The sequence below is a fragment of the Nyctibius grandis genome, chromosome 4 (genome assembly GCF_013368605.1).
Source record: "Nyctibius grandis isolate bNycGra1 chromosome 4, bNycGra1.pri, whole genome shotgun sequence".
Taxonomy (NCBI): domain Eukaryota; kingdom Metazoa; phylum Chordata; class Aves; order Nyctibiiformes; family Nyctibiidae; genus Nyctibius; species Nyctibius grandis.
Window position 1 is genome coordinate 846,455 of NC_090661.1, and position 20,283 is coordinate 866,737.

Sequence of the window (20,283 nt, forward strand, 5' to 3'; positions counted from 1 at the left end):
CTGGAGCACCTGGTTTTTTAATTGGGGTTAGTGGATATGGGAGCAAGTCCCCAAAGTTGCCCCACGTATGCACAGAGCCATCAGGTGCCCACTGTCTTCTGCCATTTGTGCTCATGGGTCTCAAATTCAACTTTTTCAGTTATTAAATACACAGCGAGGTGGTTTGTTTTTTAAACCATACTGTCCTTCCCCCACACAGGTCATTCCAGTCCTTACTGTACTTAATAACCAAACACAGCAAAGCAAATTACTCACAGTCCAAGCACCACTCCTGCTCCCCTACCGTTACAGGCCACCTTGCCTCACGCTGCTCCTCCTCCTCCTCCCAAGCCCAGGAGAGCAGAGCTCTGCCACAGGAGCCAGAACTGTCCTGGTGAGCTCACACTCCTCGTGTTGGCTCAGTCCTAGTGCAGACCAGCCCAGGGACTCCCTAGAGACACAGAGGTCCTTCATGGCCACGCCAGGACACCAACACAGTGTTCTGCTCGGTTCTCTCCCAGCCCACAGCAACACTTGCTGCTGTTTCTAACACTATTTCTAGGGGTACAACAGCCACCACCTGCTCTGGAGGCCATTACACAGCGTACCTTGCTCAACACAGTTATTTAAATAATCGAGATCCCGAGCAAAGGAGGCCCCCAGCCACAAGGGATACCACCACAAGACACTGCACCTGCAGGCTCGGCACGGGGACTGGCTAAACCAAGAGCATCACTAACACAAGACACAGCAGCCAAACTCACCTCTTGGCCAACACCACTGCAGGCAGCTCCCCGATGAGAATTCAGCACTGACATTTAGGAAAGAAACAAAAAAAAAAAAACCCTGAGAGACTAACATGGCACACAGTGTCAGGTGAGAAGCCCAAGGCAGGGGAAAGCTGCCTTGACTGGGGGCAGTGGGAAAGTGGGGGCGAGCACAGCTCTCCTCAGCACTGGCTTGTCACTAGCACCTCTGTTATTGTCATGGCCTTCACGTTTTCAGAGCACTTCACAGACACGAGTAAAAGCCTGAAGGTCATTGCTAAAGCCAGTCAGTTTGCTGTGGTGAATAGATGCAGATCCCTGTGAAGATGGTGCTGTCAAACACCGAGAAGCAAATAGCCAGAAAATGCACATAGCCAGTGCTTTGGCTTTATTTCTGTCACGATTCCCAAGGCAGTCAGGGACCTGGAAGCCTTTGATGTCTCTTCACAGCTCCAAACAAACGCCTGGCCATCCTCTCCTCCTTGGTGAGCAACAGTAACTCATCTCCTTCCAGTCTGCACACTACGATGGCCCAGTTTTGCATTGGGGAATGGACAGTGTGTACGGGCAGTTCTCTCTGCTCCCTCTCCTGCAGTTATAGGCAACTTTACCTTCAAATATTTAGTGGCCACTCCGCATGCCACAAGCTGCTCTAGATGCAAACCTGTCTACTACCATCTCCTACAAACCATATCCAGTCCAGAGCCACAGTTCAGGCTCAATTTGTACCGAATGATCCAAAATTATCTTCTACCTCCATAACAAAGATGCAGTGCTGACATGTCCACTGCGGCCACAGAAGGAACTGCCGCACAGTAGCTACTGTACTTTAGAGGCGCTCTCCCTGCCCCACACATACCCCCCATGGCCAAGATTCACTTTTTATTACCCCCATTTACAGACTATGACTCAGGACACAGCAAAATGCTTTCTCCAGGCTACAGGCGGAAGAGCAGGATTCTACTCACCAGACAGAACAATCTTAGAAGTCAGGAGCCTCCTTTGATCTGGGGTCCTTCTGTAATCACTGGTTAAAAGATAGGGGCCTCTAGGAAAGACTTGTCCCCTTCTGGAATAGAGGGGACAATAAGCTGCTGCACTCGCTAGCGCAGAGCCCTGTTTGAGGAGGACAGGCACCAGTATATACAAACAAGTGCAACTGGGAGATGACAGCAGTCACAGACTCCCCCTTTGATTCAGGAAATTGTTCATATAAATTCCACCTGCCATCTCCAAAGGCTTGCTGTGTGCTGATTGCCAGGGCTGCGGCAGCGTGGAAAAGACTCGATACGAGCCAGGCTGACAGGAAGGAAAAATAGGAGGGAAAGATTCAGGTGAAACATGACACAAAACAACAGAAACCCCTGAGACGTAAGTGTAGCCTTGTTGAAAGCTTATAGGAAAAGATATTCAGAGAAAACAACATCTCAGAGCATAATTACCTACTGAGCAGGCTATGAGCTCTTCAGAGAAGAGGCTACATTTGTTACACACTCAGATATCACTTAGCACACAAGCAGCCTCGCTCCTGAACACTGCAATGCAAATCACAAACCTGCTCTGCTGATGGCAGTTCTCCTGCCTGGCTGCCTGGCTCCTGGGGAAGGAGCTGGTGGCCCTGGAGACAGAGCTTCAGGCTTGGAACTAATCTAGGTTTATCTTACGATTTATATGTGATTCCACACTCATCGAAGCCATGGAGCAATTAATGGGTGATACACCGTGCATGAACTGTAAAGAGAGAGACATAAAAATCAGACATTTCATTCCGTGTTGGACAGAGGATGGATACTTTCTGCATCCTGCACAAAGATGGTAATGAGCTTTTAAAATTTTATAAGGTGCTGAAATGCAAGCTCTCAAGGGCCTTCCCTCACTGTGTTTAGTCAGACTTGGGCCAAAGTATAAAATGGTGTTAAGTGTTAAACCCGTTGTCCCTGTCTCCAAGAAATGTCTGGTTTGGGATCCAGGCTTCTGCTGTAGTCTCTTCTTGTTTCCAACACCACAAAGCCACCAAATAGTGAGTCAGAGCAGACTTCAGGGGTCACGCTTCCCTCACATCTCTGAGCTACAGACACACTTTAAAGCATCTCATCACCGCAACAGGCTTATGAATAAATCAAGATCTACTTTAATTTAAAACACAAGTGCAAAGGATTCACAACTACAGACGAGCAGGATCGTTTGTTTCAAATTATAAATCTTTCCAAAGCCCTGCTCTTTTGCATAAAAAAAAGCATTATATCTGGAATACAGAAACATTTTACATCAAAAAATGTCCAGTGCAGCTAAGGAGGAGCTAAATGAATTAATTTCAACCAACTTCATCAGCCCCAAACTTAGACATCCAGCCTAGGCAAAGCACCTGCAACCCCTCTTCCTGGCCACAGGCAGAGACAGCGACTGCATCCTTCAGCAGGTATCTGAGATAGAGATTAACCCCCCGCCGGAGGTGTTCCTCTCACCTTGGTCTACAGAGCCAACCTAAATGCTTCGCAGACTGGGTGCCCCCCATTTAGATGGCTGGCATCAGTGCAGATGAATTCCATCCCAAATTACTTCAAGTAATCAACTGTGGCTTCAATTTTGAAGCAGGATCTCTAACTGGAGTAAATAGTAGGGTTAGATTATTAACATCTTCTGAAGAAAATGCAATTATGAGGTTACTTTCTGAGACAGCAGGACCGTCCCAAGAATAACTTAAATTCCAATAAATTTGTATCTAGAGTTTCAAAATAGGATCCCAGTTCCACACGTAGGATGATATTCTTGAGACCTCACAACAATACACACCACGACTGTACAATGTTACATCCTGACCTAGAGTCCAACACCTCGACTATCTCAGGGATCAGAAAGTGTATCATACAAAACACCTAAATCTATTTTAGCATAACTGAAAGAGCTGTTTAGACAACCAGTAACCTTCCAAGTGTACCAGCACAGGGATGGTGGGGAAGGGCACGCCAATACCGAAACACACGTCACAAGTTTCTCTTCTCCCCATGTTCTGGAGTAGCAAGGAGGGGAGACAGAGGCTCAACAAACACCTCACAGGAACACAACAATCTCTCCTGGGATATGCAGGACAGCTGAAGCTTTTCCATCCAGTCTCCCAGGGTGCTACCCAACACTTGTCTCAGGGCAGCATTCCTCAGGCTCTCTTGGGAGAAAGGGCTTGGAAATAAAGGCGCCTGGAACCCAAACACGGGAACAAGCTCCCACAGACTCTCCATTCCAACCAGCAAGGGAGGTGTTGCATATTGTGAATTTTCAACCAGAAGATCCTGGTGGCAAGAACATCTGTCTTCACAGAGTCTGTTGTGAGGCCGTATCCAAGGGTGTCCCCCTCCAAAAGTTTAAGATCATGAAATGCATTCAAGATTGACCACTAAACCATACATATTCCTCAGCAAGAGAAGCATGTTGATGCAAAAGAGCCACTTAGAAACAAATATATACATACCACATCTGCTCCCTAGGAAAATATGTACAGTTTTCTAAGTCCAGATTTAACTGAAGGAAATTAAAATAATCTGTGAAAAAGTCTCAGAGGAAAAAATTGTCAAGTCTTTGTGCATTTTTTGAGAGTTTAAAGGGGTCTGTGCCCCAGAACGTACATTTGGGTCAGCTCAAGGCTCCAGTGTACAACTAAGGAAACAAAGATCACATTTCTAATTGGGAAATATTGTTCCAGTTCAGTAGTCAGCAGCCAAGGTTTGCAGGAACGTGCAGCCATTCAGATACACAACTTCAGACTCCACTTTAAAATGCCATTTTTCGGAAGAAGCGATCCCCAAGTCATGACACACCTGCTTTATTCTTGAGACATACCTGGTCTTATTTGGATCTAGTACATCTTGATTGTCTTCAGCAAAAGAGAAGCCACGAGAGGCTGAGAATGCAAGGACAGTATTCACATTCATCCTCTAAAAAGATCGCTGACAAGTTCCAAGCACCATTCACAGGATGAGACTGCCTGGTCTCTTGAGATATATATATATATTTTAAATAAACATTACTTTTTCATAGTATTTCCCCTTGTGTGAAGTCAGCAGGTAGAGGTACGCTTCCTGTATTGTTGGATAAGGGGGACCAGGCACTCTGGAAGACCTGTCTGGAGCAAAAAGGGGTGATCCAGAAGTTCTTGTGCCGTTGCTCTTTCCAGCGGGTCCCGTGTCAACATCCTTTCCAAGAAGTCTCTCAGAACTGGGGATGTCTGTGAAAAAGCAACCAACCAAGTCAAACCCGTAAAGGAACCAGGCAACAGTTCACGTGACAACCGGCTGCTGAGGCAGGTTTGGTTAATAACGATGCTGAACACCAGCTCTGTAACCCCGCTTTGGCACAGAAACGTATCGGAGGTGGCACGCTTTTTGTGCCACAGTAATAACTTTGTCACCAGTAAGCCCAACATTTATACAGGTTGTTTTCTTTTTAATGGGGCACAGCAAATTAAGCCAAGACTTCCTGCCATGTCCTTCCATCTAAGTTCATTTTGTTTCCCATTTTGTTATTTAATATTTTCTGCATTTCAGCTCAAAAATCCAACAGAATTCCTGCCACCCAAGGCACATCACTTTGGGTGTGAAGGGGTGATCGATTCATTCTTTTACTGGCCACAGATTGTGGAAAAAATAGTTAAATAGGATTCCCAAATAGGTTTTGAGTGTCTGGAAACCTGATGCTGCTGATACAAGAAGACAAAGAAACTGCAGAAGAGTATATCTAAAAGCTAAAGGACCTCAGCAGGTTTGTCCTTTGAAGGATGGGTAAGAGCCTGTTGAGTATCCAGACCCAAGAACCACTTACAGGCACTGCACATCTCTTGCTGGTGGTAATCCTCTGCATCATTAAAACCAGATTAAAAATTCACTTGGTATTTATTTATGTATTTGAACGCTGCTAATTACATCCATTTTAGACTGGGGGCATTTTCCCAGCTCTGGTTAACTTAGAAGTAGATTGTGAAATGCTGTTCACACTGAGCTACTGCTTATTTCATGAGTGCTTTGAATAGCTTCACTGGGATTGCTGGAGGGAGGAGGCACAACACAGCTTAAGTACGAGTGCCAGGATCCAGCCTTTATCCCTCTGTCAATAAATTGAGTTATGCTCTAGAAAAGCAGCAGCGATTATCCCAAGTGGTGTCCATTTAACCTGTCACACCCAGCAGGACAGTACTTGACCCCAGTGAGACATTAACTGTCACCAGAACAAGGGCTGGATCCACAGCTGGTGCTGAGCTCCCCTCACACAGCAGGGAGACAGGGAGGATGGCCACCGGCCTGGCAATCCCCAGGTCTGCTGGAAGCCAGTTTGCTTCCCAGGACAAAGTGGAGCAGAGCAGGACTCTAGATGGCTCTGGCTTTCACAGCCCATGGTAGGGTCATCTCACCAAGCGAGGCGTGCGATCCAGACCAGAACTGGCTTCACACCACCTAGGGAGTACAAGGGCTGGGTCCAGAATGTGACCTTGAAATTTTAATTAGTGTTGCAAAGGCAAAGAGGAAAGAGCAGCTGTTGATGTTGGAGTGTGTGCTGTTAGTTCAGCACTCTACTCTCTTAAATAATTCAGTTTTAGCAGCTGCAGATATTCTGATTAATTGGAAAGGCCGGATAGCTCAGAATGCTGCAGAGCTATTTGATCTCAGAGGCTTGGACTGCAATGAAGGGAGGACTGCTCTGAGTGGTGACTAAAAGGTAATCACTGTATTTCTCATGTCACTGCTACTTTCTCATAAGAAGCCATGAAGCTGAGTTCATCTTCAAAGCAGCTGCAGTGTCTCCATGAGCTCCTGTCTGTACCGAGCTCTCCTGCTCTGACCATAACGCAGCTTTGCAGTGCTGAAAACCTCAAAGCCAGAAACTCTCAAGAGAAAGGACCCTCCTCTTTGCTTCCCTAGCAGATGAGCTACTCTATCGATAGTAACTGTTGGGTCCACCTGAGGCAGCTTTCGTTTGCACTCAGATTTATGCCCAAGTGACCTTAGGCTACTAGGGCTGTTTCCCAGCCCAGCCACTAGCTGTCAGCAGCAGCTTGCATCCACTGAGGCACCAGGGCCAAAAGAGTTCCCCAAGAAACGTGTCCTAGCAAGATCCCTTTCACAGCCAGCTCTACGGATGGCCGATATGGATGTTTCCCCATGATAACCATCAGGTTTTCCAGTGTTTGCCAGTATGCTCACCCTGTGGAAGTTTTTCAGTTTGGGAGGAGGACTGTCACGGAGCCTCTTCATCGCCTGGACTGGAGAATCACTAAAATACGGGGGTTCTCCATCCACCATCTCTATCACCATGATCCCCAGGGACCAGATATCCACCTGTGGAGCCAATGTCACATCAATACACACAGTTCAGAGCAACTGGTCCTTGCTTTGTTGCTTTCACAAACACTGCAACACCCCACCCATGACAAACATCACCAAGAGAGTAAAACATTAACCCACTCGATGCTATTGGACTCCTTACCACAGTTTAACACAGACAGCTTTCCACCTAGGACTGAGCCATGCTGGTGTTGCAACATGCAAAGGTCTGCAAGTAACTGCTTGTGCTACACCTGGTTGGTTGGTAAACAAAACTAATCAGTCTGCTGCCACCTGCCCATAATTTCAGAGCTCCCATCTGTGCCTCCCCTCCTCTCCTCCCTCCCTTTATGGCATTGATTGATTTACTGATCCATATCATGTCACAGGCTGCTCCTTGCTAACATCTGTCCACCCTGCAGCAGATACAAGCCTATGCCAAGCTTCAGGTATAAGAACAGAGTAAGTTTACACCTTGTTCCCAGAAGCAGAACAACCTGTTTTTCTACAGTTTTAGGAAATATCGATATCATTACAATCAAAGCTGGAGTCATAGTTGTATTTATATCTTAAATAGGCTCTAGTGGCTCTTCCTAGAAAAGCCAATAGTTATTTTCCTGTGACACTTCAGAATACCCTTTGCTACCTCTCCCGATATTAGGGAAGTGGTGCCTTACCTCAGTAGTGTATGGTATCCTTGCAATAACTTCTGGAGCCATCCAGTAGGGAGTACCTACTAGGGACTTTCTTTTAGGTACATCTTTACTGATCTGAGCACAGAAGCCAAAATCTGAGAGTTTGACCTGTACGAAGAGAAAAGCAACCAACCTTAAAAGTCATTTTTAAACAACATGGAGGGAAACACCAAAGACAAAGAAACAAAGGAAACAAGAGGATGAGGTACAAACAAGAGATTGTGAACAGAAAGGAAATAAGGAGACAGACTAAGGTGACAGCAGCAGAAGACAGGAAACAATTTGTCTGAGGAAACATACCCTTCCATCCAGTGTGAGAAGGATGGAGTCGCTCTTAATGTCTCGGTGAATGACCCCCTGAGAGTGAAGATACGACAGAGCCTGCAGCACGGATTCACACACTGTTGCAATTTGCTCTTCATTAAGCCTGAAATTAAAGACACAGGAGTTTAGCTGCATTGTGCTGGGCAGTGGATAGCTCTCATTCACAGGTCCTCTTTAAAGGCACTGTGCAATTTTGAAGTTGAATTGCAGATACATATTTTGGCTCCCTATGTCATTACTGTCTCGCATTTACTGTCCTTCTATGACTGTCTTGTACTGTTGAAAACCTTTTTTTCTTGATGGTCAGCAATTTTAAGTTCTCATAAGTCTAATAAAGAGAAAGAGCATTTTAAATCTTGTATCTAAATTCATTCTGCAATATGCTGTTTCAAGCAATTCTGATAGGCAAGACTGCTTCTGCATGCCAAGGGGCCACAGTAGCTGTTGAGCCAGCTTTTTTTTTAAGCAAATACAGTAAAGCTATTGTTCACAAGGCATATTGTGCAACTTTATCCAGAAAGCATCTAAACACGTAATTTGATAGAGAATACAGGGATCCTTGGCAGGTTTCGTGCAGGTAGACACTTTGGATGCTCTCATACCTAACTGAAGGTAGCACAGGTTGCAAGCAGGGAAGACACTCCTGAATTTTACCACCCTCTCTGTTGGCACACTGAGTATGAGCACCAGGAACCTTAGCTTTAGAAGCTCTTGCTGGTTGGAATACCAACACACGAACCTTCATGATCAAGTAGAAGTGAAAATGGTAGAAATGAAAATTAACTCCTGTAACTGGAGACAGTGACAGCATTCTCTGCACGTTTACACCGAGCAATGCTGGAAGTTAAATATTTCAAAGAATAGTTGAAGTACCCAGCTGAGTACTTTTGATTCTCAGCCTATCTCAAGCAGTTGTTTCAAACAACTCTCAGTTGTATCACAGAAATGATAGCTCCTCAAATCCTGGTCTGCAAGTCAGGCTGAGGAGAAGAAAGCACTCACAAGGCAGAACTGTGCAGAGAGCACCAGTACCTTCTAAATACACAAGAGCCATTTCTACACATTCATGAAGGAGGCTTTAATGAGTGGAATGAGGGTATTTTCCTCCCTGTGAAAACCTGATAAAGGCTTGCAGCTTACTTTTGATAAATGTTATGATTATAACAGATCCTGTTTCTACTACGTGGAAAAACAAGCATTCATCAAAAGGTTCAAAGGAAGGCTTCGTAAAATAAACCTAGGCTGAGGTCCCACAGTGGAATTCAGTCTCACTGGTGGATATAAACTACACAGACCCTTCATAAACCTCCTCAGAATATTTCTATTTTACCTGTAGTTCCATTGGTTCTAACACCAGCTAAGAGCTACAAGAGTTTCACTGGCTCTGCAGTGCCATAACTCAGCACTCCTCAGGACTCAATGTTCTTTTTCCTATCCAGGAGCAGGTACATAACTTACAGTGAACCCTTGGTTCTCAGACCCATGGTGTGCCTCTGAACTCCATGCTGGAGGGCCTGGCCATCTAAGCGTCTCCACGACACTCCTTACAGGTGTGGCTGTAGAGGCTACAAAGGACAATGTGCTTTTTTGTGCCTCCCAAACACATCATAGATGCAAATCCAAAACAGGGAATCCAACAGAGCAAGATACATGCCTTAAATCCACCACAGGATCAGTGAAGGCTAGTCAAAGCATGTAAGTGAATTAAAGGCATACTGTGATTTAAAAAAGTAAACACAATTAGTGTTAGCAATACTACCTAATTGTAATCCAATTAAGATTCTGAATCCTCATCCTACAGACTTTCTTGGTCAGTCTCTTCATTGGCATTCCCTGTACCAGTTTACAGCCTCACAGGACTGCTCGGAAGCAGGAGGAGGGTGCTCCAAGGTCAAGGGTAAGACACGATCATCATAACTGCATCTCCAGAACACCTCGTGAACAGGACTCTGGAGGCCATTTGAGAACAACTTCTTTGCCCTACAGGAATGCTTTGGTCATTAATTAATATGAAGTGGTGTGGATAAGAAAACAAATTAAGGAGAGTGTCCAGCAGTGGCTATCTTCAGGCAATGAAATTTGGGAAGGAGTCCAGATCTCAAGGCTCTGCTGCACTTCTCCAGAGGAGTTAGCCACAAATTCAACCTCACTATGGTTGTACCACTGAAAACTATTTCTGCATGCTCTTTAATACTTACTCAATGAGCTTCCTGGCCAGAACACAACAGATATAGTAAACAATACTTTTCATGAGCACTGTGTTTCACAGGGAGGGTCATCAAGTAGATGAATAGTGGGTACCTAAAGGGATCAGTACTGTAAATGAGGTCCCTTCTACATCAGAAGTATTATCACACACTTCAAATGGATGACAGTTATAAAGTGTAATAGTTTCAGGGCACTGCAGTCACAATATCTCAGAGGGAAACTATTCTTCCCAGAAATCTCCACTCTGCTGCTCTTGTTCAGGTGGGAACACAAGCGTTGATGTTTCGGATTTTGCTTCATACCTGATCTGAGACACAATGTCTGTGAGGGCTCCTCCCTGCAGGAACTCCATCAGCACCCAGAGCTCCTCTCCCACTAGGTAGCTCTTGTACATCTCCACTACATTGACGTGTTGATAATCTCTCATTATCACCACCTGTAAAAACACAGTGGACAACTGAGCACCACAAGATCACTAACACCACTTAAATCTTGCCCAACAAAGCAAACAAGCACAACCCTATGAGTACAACGCAGTAGCCTCCACCCCCCAGTCATTTTTCTTCTTGGTACTAGCATAATTCTATTAAAAGCAAGATGTCTCCTGCTCTTCCCTTCTTTTTACCACACCAACTGTTACCATGGCTTTGTGGTGGACAGCAGAACCCCACCTCTCGTCGCAGCACTCACCTCGTTAAAAAGGAGCTCCCGGCGCTGCTGCTTCCTCAGGTCCATCATCTTCACTGCCACCTGCCGCCCCGAGTGCTTCTCTCGAGCAATACACACGATACCTGTGGACCCTTCGCCAATCTTCACATAATTCTCCAGCAATGTCCGGGGATCCCCCTGGTCTACTACCATCCTAAGGGCAGCTTTGAACTGCTCATGAGTCACAACCACCGGGTCCTCGCTGGCCGGCTGCCCTTTCACAGAAGAGTCCTGGGGAAGGTGAAGGTTGCTAGAACTCGTCTGAGTCTGCCGGTTCCTGGGAGACCCCGCCGGGGACGGCCTGCCCTGGGGCACTGCGATTGCCTTCTCCGCTGTTGGTGATTTCTGGGGGGTCCCAGCTTCTGAGATCGTCCTGGGGTAATCGGATGCAGGCTGGTCCGATGGAAGAGACTGGGCTTTGGCTGCAGGGCTGCGTGGTGAACTCCACTGCTGGGGCCTGAAGAAAGCATTAGGCTTTGAAAAGAACAAATATGAAAGTGGAAGAAAGAAAAAGTGATGGTTAGATCAACAAGAGGACAGACATGTCAGGAATCAGTTGTGTGTTATGCCACTCTGCCCTAGTACATTTTGCAGCAGACTGGAGTCCAGAGCTCCAGGTTCTTATCTCCAGGTCTGCCCAACATCTGCTGCGTGACTAAGGGAAGTCCCATGGATGCAGATTTTCAGGAATCAGTTACAGCATGGGTGCTACGCTTTAAGAACCTCCAAATTGAGGCAGTTTAAAAGGAACTTTTTAAAGCACACGCTTTCAAAATAACACCAAAAAAACAAAACCCACAGAAAATCACCAGCTGCTAAAAAGCATTCCAACCTTGCCACCAAAACTCAGGGGCAACCTGCGTTGCAGAGAATTTTAAAATTCTTTATCCCTATGCCTCTGATCTTCCTATATATAAAAGGAAAGAGGATTCATGCCAAAGCTATAAATCACTTTGATGTCTTGGCCTAATTCCCTTTGGGTAATTACGCTCTGCCTACAGAAAACTCTCTCTGCGCTTTCTGCTGGTACCTGCGGAGCGTTCCTGCCCATCAGACACGGATCGGCACCCTGGGGAAAGGCACGGTGGACCAGGACAGCTGGGGGAGGCCAGCGTGACCCTGCAGCTCCACAGAGCCACTCGCCACCTTGCCATCTTACTGGCTCAAAACCAACTACAAGGAACTGGGATGAGCCGTGCTCCTTGCTGAAGCACTCGAGGCTCTCCGAGACCTCCCACTCAAGCACCAAGCAGGCCCAACCCTGATGGTTTATGAGATCTAGTAAGATCCCAGCCTGGGGTGATGTGGCTCCAGGGTATGCATTCCCACGTTAGCACTACGTGTAGGTCTCCCAAGAAGGATAAATCCTGAAGTGCTAATACTCACCCTGGAAATGCTGACTAATAAAAATTCAACATCATCTAGCAGGTTAGGGATGAAATACATTACATGCTTTGTCAGACCCACTATTATTTTACATATAACTAAGTAGCATCTTCAGAAAGACCAAGCCAATCATTTATATTATAGGGCAAAATAAAAACTTCAAAGCAACAAGCTTTTTCTCTCTCACAATTCAGACAGATTATTAATAAAGCTAATAATATGAGGATGGGAACTGAACGCTGCCAACTGAGGAATTTTTACAAGTGCATTCATTTTCTCTGTCTCAGACAGAAAATAATTGTATAGAATTTAATCCTAAGTGCTTTGGTTTTAATCAAGGATTTTTGTCAACAGTAAAACCTGCGTAAGCTGAACACACATAAAGCTCATTTTCACACACACGAGCCCTGAAAGTATGATTTAGTAGCTGCTGGCATCGGGGCGCAGGAGTGCACAAACTGCCTGTCAGAAGTTACTTCCTCCTCATTTACCAGCTCCACCCCTGCAGTCCTGTAGAGACATGCTCATGGCAACCAAGTATTTATTTCCCAACTCTTGTTTTGTCTCAGGAGAGAGGGGGGGAAAAAAAAAAAGGTTTTATATAACCTAGAGCATGCAACAGGGCACGCAACACGCACGCAAGCTCACACGTGTTCGTAACCACACGTAAGGATTATTTCCTGCTCCTGGAATTTGACAGCCCCTGTATGCACGTTTCCAGTCTCTGGACATGTTGAGATGTCACTGGTTCTCCCAACTCCTTCCCTCCATCTCCATATTAGGTTGAAAGGAAAGTGCACTTGACCTTCCCATGGTGACTACAGGCAGCCTGTCAAGGCACTTACACCGCCCATTTTCAACCCATTATATCCCCTTTCCACTTCATCTGCAGTTATGCATTTCTGACACGTCACAATTACACATCATCACCACCTCCATTTGAGAGGGAGACTAAGGTTTTAATCATTGGAGGCCATTAAGAAGAGCTGAGATAAACAACTGCCAGCGATGCTGCAGATCCTTCACTGGGCAGGGAGAAGGACTAGATAACCTCAAGGTCTTTCCTGCTCCTCTCACAAGCAGCTCAAGTTCAAACACACATGTGCACATGCCATTTCACTGGTAACCTCTGCTCCTCCTTGTGAGAGTGCTGAGGATGGCAAAGACACTCCTGCTAGAGCAGAAAAAAGTGGCCAGCTCTCCTTAGCACTCAGAGACAGGCCTCCAGCCAGTATAGATCAGCCCAGAGTCAGGGACAGCAGTAAGTGTAGTTTGTGCTACACAAGAACTGCATCCCTTTAAAATCCCACTCCCTGGAAAGGGAATCTGCAGGGTGAGGGCTCTGTCTGAAAGCCTTGAGCCTGATCCTTGTGCAAGCTGCAAGAAGCCGGGCTGGGGAGAGCCGCACCCTGCAACACACTTTCGAGCAGTCAGTTTTGTTGGGCCAGTGGTTCCTGTCATCTCCCTCCGAGTTCGGGGCTCCACGCCTGCGAGAAGTTAGCCCGGCCTTGCAGCAGCCCAGCGCAGCCTTTGAAGCCACCGAGCAGCTGTGTGGGACAATGAGTGCTGGGTTAGCCGGGGAGGAGTCGAAGCAGTGGCCTGAAGGGCTACATTTCCTATCCAGAACAGGAACCAGAGTTTTTCTCCCACTTCAAGAAGTGAGTCATTCATTCAGGATGATTTTCCTGGGGGAGATGTAGCTATGAGCTGTCCCATCCTTACCGAAAACCACCAGTCACATTTCCTGTTTGACAGGGCTGTGGGTGCTGATGGGAACGCTGCTGTTGTAGGCAGGCTGGCAGATACAGCTACAACCAACGAGCTCTCCTGAGGTACTTCTATTTTGCACAGGCAAAAGAATACATCACTGATGTAAATTACAGCCATTTCCCAAATGGCAAAAGCACATCTATGCTGGTATAACGGCATTGAAGTTACGCCTTTACTACTACAGAAGGGCAAAAATGAGTAAGTTCCCTACCTCCTCCCCAGCCCACGCTCCTGCAAGCACAGCCCCACTAACGAGCCTTTCTCACGTGGATCTGGCTGCCACGCTGAGCTATGCCTAGCAGGATATTCTGCGAAGCTTAGGCGGACCACACGTTTTCCCTGTCCAGGCCTATTTTGATTCCAGCATTAATCATAACAATAACAGATGGTTGCATGATGTTTGCAGTTCAATTTGTTCAGCTGTGTAAGTAACCTCTGGAACTGTAAAGCCAACATTACGCTCACTCAAAAATACTGAATAACCATACCTTTATCTGGAAGGAAGGTCCTGACTTGTTTGAGCCGCTGGATGAAGGGAAGACACTGCGTAACAGCCTCCTCTTCAAGCTGTTCTCCCTTGATTTGGAGCTAGGGCTGCCCTCCCCTGAGGGCCTGGAGTTTGCTTGTCGTAGGAGACAAGGCTGAGGCCAGCACTCCTCCGAGCTGTTTTTTCCCGTCTTCTCGCCCTCCCCTGGCAGAGCTGGCATATGCTGCAAACCAGAGGCACGCTGGAGGCAGCTGCCGTCGGCGCCCTGGAACTCCGAGGGCCCCAGGGACTGTGCTTTCATTACCATACCGTTGGGATGAGACTGTCCTTCCAGTCGGGGTTTATAATCTGGCCACATAGTCTGCCGCCGGGTCACCTTGGTCCCACCGTTGCAATTGAGGTAGTTTCCGTATTTGTCTCCCCACTCTGCTTCAGGACTCTGAAGATACATGTCTGGGGGTCCGTCTTCCCCCAGGAGCCCAAGGGACTGAGCTCTCCTCCTGCTGGTGGGGCTCCTTCCCCGGAGGGTGTTCGAACTGATAGCAGAGAGCTTCTGGATGTCGTTGAGTATCCCAGAGATGTAGCCCTCCACTTCCACGGTGCTGCCTCTCACCACAGTCTGTGAAATACAAGGGTGGGGGGAGTTAGAGTTGTAAAAATTAAAGCTTGGTTTATCTTGACAAAGGTTAGATTTTGTCTGTCTAGCCAAAGATTACTCAGGCAATTTAGAAAACACACATAAATGTTTCCTTCTGTCTTTTTTTTATTGTCCTCTACTGAAGAAAAAACAAAAGGAATCATTGGGTTCCATCCTTCTGTCAGAGGCAGCGGTGCTTTCAGCCAGAACAGTGAATTCTGCTGCCGCACTCACATTCTGAAGGACAACATTAGAGCAAAACTGGGATGTTTTAGCACTCCTGACTCTCTTGTGCTGAAATTGTGCTACACTACACCACTACCTTGGGCTCCACAAGAGTATTAGTTCTCAGAAGTTCCAGCATGCCCTAAGCTCTACCTGCAAAAATCACCTTGCTGTTCCAACAGAAGGTTCATCTCTCCCCTGTACTACTCTCAATAGTGTTGTAATCAGCCTCCCTTAGTCTAGTTCTCTACAATTTTTGCTAATGCATCTTAATCCTGACCAGTGAAGACCACACTGTTCCAACACTGCATCCCTCCTCTGTTCTGCCAAGCTATTATAATTAAAAATGATGAACAAAGGGTCACAACAGCTCACGACTGCCTTGTAAGCAAACAATGAAGAACAAGGCTTCCATCCAACAAGCAACAGCACTAGACAAGTAGGACACTTGAAGCTGGTGGTATATTGTGTAGTGCTCTACTTTGTTTATTCTGGAACTGAAAAGCTTACAGAAGTTTTTTAGTGCTGGGAACCAAAATGTTTCATTTCTTCACTGAAATTCACAGCATAGGGTCACTCCTACACTTTCATAAATCTCTGCCTGAAGAAAGTCCTTCCCTGGAGTGATGGCAATCTCCTGTTTGCTAACTGAGCTCCAGGGATCTTCTAAAGATGCCGAATTAATTACACTGAGCCTAATATTTAGCTGGTGCAAAACAGCAGCTCCAGTAATTTCAACAGAATGCCATCACAGTGCACAAAATGAGCCCTTGGCTTGCTCAGCGTCTGAAAATGAAAGGCAAAATAGATGATTTTGTCAAACAAGGTGAAGAAAGGACAATCTGACTCATAGCATTGCATACACAACATCACCTGCAGCAGGAAATTCTGCTCTCCAGCTGTGTTATAGCAATGTACCTCCCTCACCACACACATGCACCTTCCTCCATGGCCCCAGCTGCTGTCAGGTATAACTCCTCAAACTGTTTCCATCACTTTTGCACCAAACTCAATAGGGAAAAAAAATACCAAAAGTAAATGGTCAGAAACACAGTCTCTGAAATCTGTCAGCAGGGTGGGAAGAGTCTTCTGTCCATTCTAATTCACCCCTTAGAAACACCAGACATACCAGCTTACCCCAGTAATGCACTCAATCAAAAGCACTAGTTCATAAATGAGTCTGAGCAGGGACAGATGTAATATGCACACCCCCAAGTCACAGAGCACTCAGCAGGATGCCTCCACACCCTCATGCTTGCACAGGCAGATGGGAGGGAAAGAGGCCCTCCTCCAACGCTCACTGATGGTTCAATGTTTCTACAAACTGGGAAAAAGAATAACTCAAAATAAAGTTGGAAGAAATCTCAAGAGACCAGCTAGTCCAAAGGAGGTGGGCAAAAGTCATTCCAGACAGACTTGTGTCTAACATGTTCTCAAAATAAGAAATCTCCAAGAACAGATGCTATGGCCTCTCTAGAAAATCCATCCCAGTGCTCACCTCACCTCCTAGTTAAAAACATCCTAAAATTACACTCAGGTCACTCCTGTTGCACTTCTAGTCCAGTAAGTCAGTCCTATCCCCAGTGGGCAGGGAAGATGGGATTTAGCTGTACTGTGCAGCTGTGTTCAAACACTGCATCAGGTTAATGAAAAACCATCCAAATTTGAGCCAAATCTATATGGAGTGCTCTTACAGAGATCATGCCTTACTGACCAAAACTGAGAAATTAAGATTTTAAAAAGAAAAGCGACCCTTTACAAGCTACACACAGTACATGTCAAAAAAAGGAAAAACTGTGATAGCTGAATACAGGACTCTACGTAAAAGGGACAATTAGCACTTAAAAAAAAAATCTTACTAATGATTGGTATCATTGAACAGCAATTTGTTCAAATGAATTTTACCAGAAATAATCAAGTATGTGATGCGGTTTAAGAGAGTATTTGCACTTGGACTTAACTGGGGCAAAAAAATCCAGTATTAGTTTAAGATTCTCTAGTTTTTAAGGACAGTTGGGTATTCTGTCCTTGTTCTCTTAAAGCTTGGCACCTCCTTCCAGCTTTTACCATCTACAGGTTTAATAAGTCATAGATGAAAGTACTGACCAGTACGAGGCTCTGGACAAACTCCAGTAAATCTCTTCGTGCACATTTCTATTTTGACAGCGATGCCTCACACTGTTCTTTCGAATATACTTCTAATACTTGAGAAAATTTGCTCAGTTTGCTCTGGGAATGCCACAGGTACAGTGTCAAGAGCCTAACTGAAGTCAAGATATAGGAGAGCGCTATCATTTCCCCCCAACCCAAAGCCTAATACCCTGTGACTGATGGAAATTGGGTTGCTTGACATGATTCATGCTTGATAAATCCATGCGGGCTGCTAGCTATTACCCTGCTATCTCCTAGGAAGTGGTTGCAAATAGATTACTTGCTTATTTGTTCCAGCCTTTTTCTGGGAATTGAAATTATTCTGACTGATCTCCAATTCCTTGAATTTCATTAGGCCCAGCTGACTTGAAAATATGTAACTTATCTAAGAGGTCTCATTTCTGTTCATGCTCTTTTCCTGTTCTAGCCTGTGTTCTTATCCCTTCATGCTCGTGTTAATTGTGTTAGCCCACTGATCACAGTTAACCTTTTCAATAAAGACTGAAGAAAAATCATTAAACATTTAAGGATTCTCAGTGTCATCCGTTATTAACTTACTTCCACAATGAGCAGTGAACAAATCCTTTCTCCTCCTCAGTGGACTTGTGAAGTCTCCTTAGTGCCCTTTACATTCTTTGAGAATAACATCTCTCTGTGCCTTGGCCTTCCAGTTTTGTCCCTACATAAATTTCTTTTCTCTTTGCCCTTTATAACTTGACCTAGTTTCCACCCTTCTGAGCAATCCTCCCGCAGTTTAAGCTCATTAGAGAGCTCCCGATCTAACCAAGTTTGTCTTTTATTACACATTTTCTCTCTTCTCCAGATTGCAGTCCCGTCTCCTACCACATTTTGAACCTCAAAGCACATTCAGGACACCATAAAACTCAATACCTCCTCTGGTTTTCTTTCACCTGTTCTTCCTGAGCAAGTTTTCACTTCCTGAATCAGCATTCTGCTCAAAGATCCTGATGTGCCATTTAAATTGCAGGTTTGATTTTGCATTAATACTTGCATTATACTAAAATGTAGTCCCATTTAGTCCCCATGTTCTAAGCATCTGTACACAAAAAGCTAAATATATTCATCAGACATACAACTATTTTCTTTTATGTCCCTTCCTAAAATCCAAGTAGTAGCATCTCTATTTTACAATTTACCTTTGAGTTTTTAGGCCCCTGTAGGGTTTTTTTAACTGGGAACAAAAGCTTCCCACAAGCTAGCAAGACTTCAAACACAATAATTCTGTCACCATCTTTCATTTCCTTTTCCAAGAGGTCATTGTGAATCTGCCTCTCCACACCGCAGGTCCCCACAGTAGCTTAGGAAGACGTGGTCTCCAGATGCCATTATCAACAGCCATCCAAGCACGACAGCCAGATAAATGCACCCATCTACAAGGATCAGTAACTTGTTTCTCCGTCCTTAAAGCAAGTCCTTCAGTGAGTTCTCCTGTTTACTACGTCCCACTTTCTGTTAAACTGCTGTTTTACGAACCGTTTTAGCCTAAACTCCAGTTTAGTCCTGCTCCCCGTTGTCTCTTCTTCACTTAGCCATCCATAAGTGCTACCCCGCTCTCTCCCACTCAGGCTTCCCTGTCAACTTAATCACCAGCCAAATTTGCTCACCCACGAGAATGACAAACTTGTCAAAACAGGTCTCTCCATAAATTTTCCTCTTCTCTTCCCTGTACAACAGCTGAACACATCCTAGGCCCCGTCAGCTACCACGGGAGCTTTCACAGGTCCTTGTGATAGTGACAGGCAGCCAGCTCATTATTTGGACAGGGACACTACTGCAGTTAAGGATACTGCTGTCCTTATTTCTGATGAAGTTAGTATCACCTTAAACAAACCCGACAATGTTACGAAAACCCAGACCCTGCTATCCACTGAATTCCTTACAGACCCCATCTTTACCCCATTTAAATATATATGGGGCACTGCAAACATTGCCTTAACATGCACCTCCCCGCTAGCCCAGGGAACAGGAAAGAGTAGTCTTCCTCTCTCACCTTCATAGGCTGGAGTTGCATCCTCGTGATCCTTGAAGGGTCTACCACCGGCTTGGGGCGCCTCAGCGTGTCTAGGATATTCTGCCATTGAGGTGGCAGGCCCACAAATTTGCCCTCCTTTGGGTCAAATGAAGTGTGGACCCGGTGCTCAAAGTTCTGCGGAGCCGAGATCTCCGGGCGTTTCTTCTTCTTCTTGCGGAACATGATGCCTGAGTCAGAGAAGGCAACACCATCAGTGCATGTCTAGGTCCGATATGCCCAATTAGTAGTATCACATATCAATTATATTAGTTAATTACATTGTATTAAGAACATTCTCCAGTAACAAGCGCTTTTAACAATGGAGCTGATCATCTGCCTTTACAGACAAGGAAATAGAAGCAACAAGAGAGCAATGACATGCTCAAGACCACCCAGCAGGTCAGGGGCTGAGCTAGGATTTCCGGTGACCTTTTGAGTGCTCTGCCCACTGTGAAACAGTGCTCCTAGCTCAGAAAAGGAACAGACACCTGTTACACCCACAGCTGAACTCCTACCACTCGGCTTCCTTTATTTCTACAAACTCATATTGCCAGATATAAACATTTTAAATGTATATAAGAGATACATATTTATATTCTACAGGCT

At 45.5% G+C, this 20,283-nt stretch overlaps 1 protein-coding gene across 2 annotated transcripts; it reads right to left on the reverse strand.

The window, feature by feature from the left end:
* Positions 1-4,797: 4,797 nt before the first annotated feature.
* Positions 4,798-19,860, reverse strand: PAK6 (p21 (RAC1) activated kinase 6). Of its 2 annotated transcripts, XM_068397734.1 has the most exons (8): positions 19,657-19,860; positions 14,634-15,251; positions 10,972-11,463; positions 10,584-10,717; positions 8,050-8,176; positions 7,732-7,857; positions 6,935-7,069; positions 4,798-4,965 (listed from the first exon to the last, which is right to left on the reverse strand). In XM_068397734.1, exons 1-8 carry the CDS (start codon positions 19,858-19,860, stop codon positions 4,798-4,800), a joined length of 2,004 nt encoding a protein of 667 aa, XP_068253835.1. The 2 variants fall into 2 exon arrangements, with proteins under 2 accessions (XP_068253835.1, XP_068253837.1); XM_068397736.1 differs by lacking the exon at positions 6,935-7,069.
* Between the last annotated feature and the right edge of the window lie 423 nt (positions 19,861-20,283).

Coding starts and splice junctions, on each gene's coding strand:
- PAK6 (XM_068397734.1), bottom strand. CDS start 19,860: ATGTTCCGCAAGAAGAAGAAGAAACGCCCGGAGATCTCGGCTCCGCAG. Junction 11,464..14,633: donor GACCTTCCTTCCAGATAAAG/GTATGGTTATTC, acceptor TTCTTTTCAAAG/CCTAATGCTTTCTTCAGGCC. Junction 8,177..10,583: donor GACATTGTGTCTCAGATCAG/GTATGAAGCAAA, acceptor CTTTAATTTCAG/GCTTAATGAAGAGCAAATTG.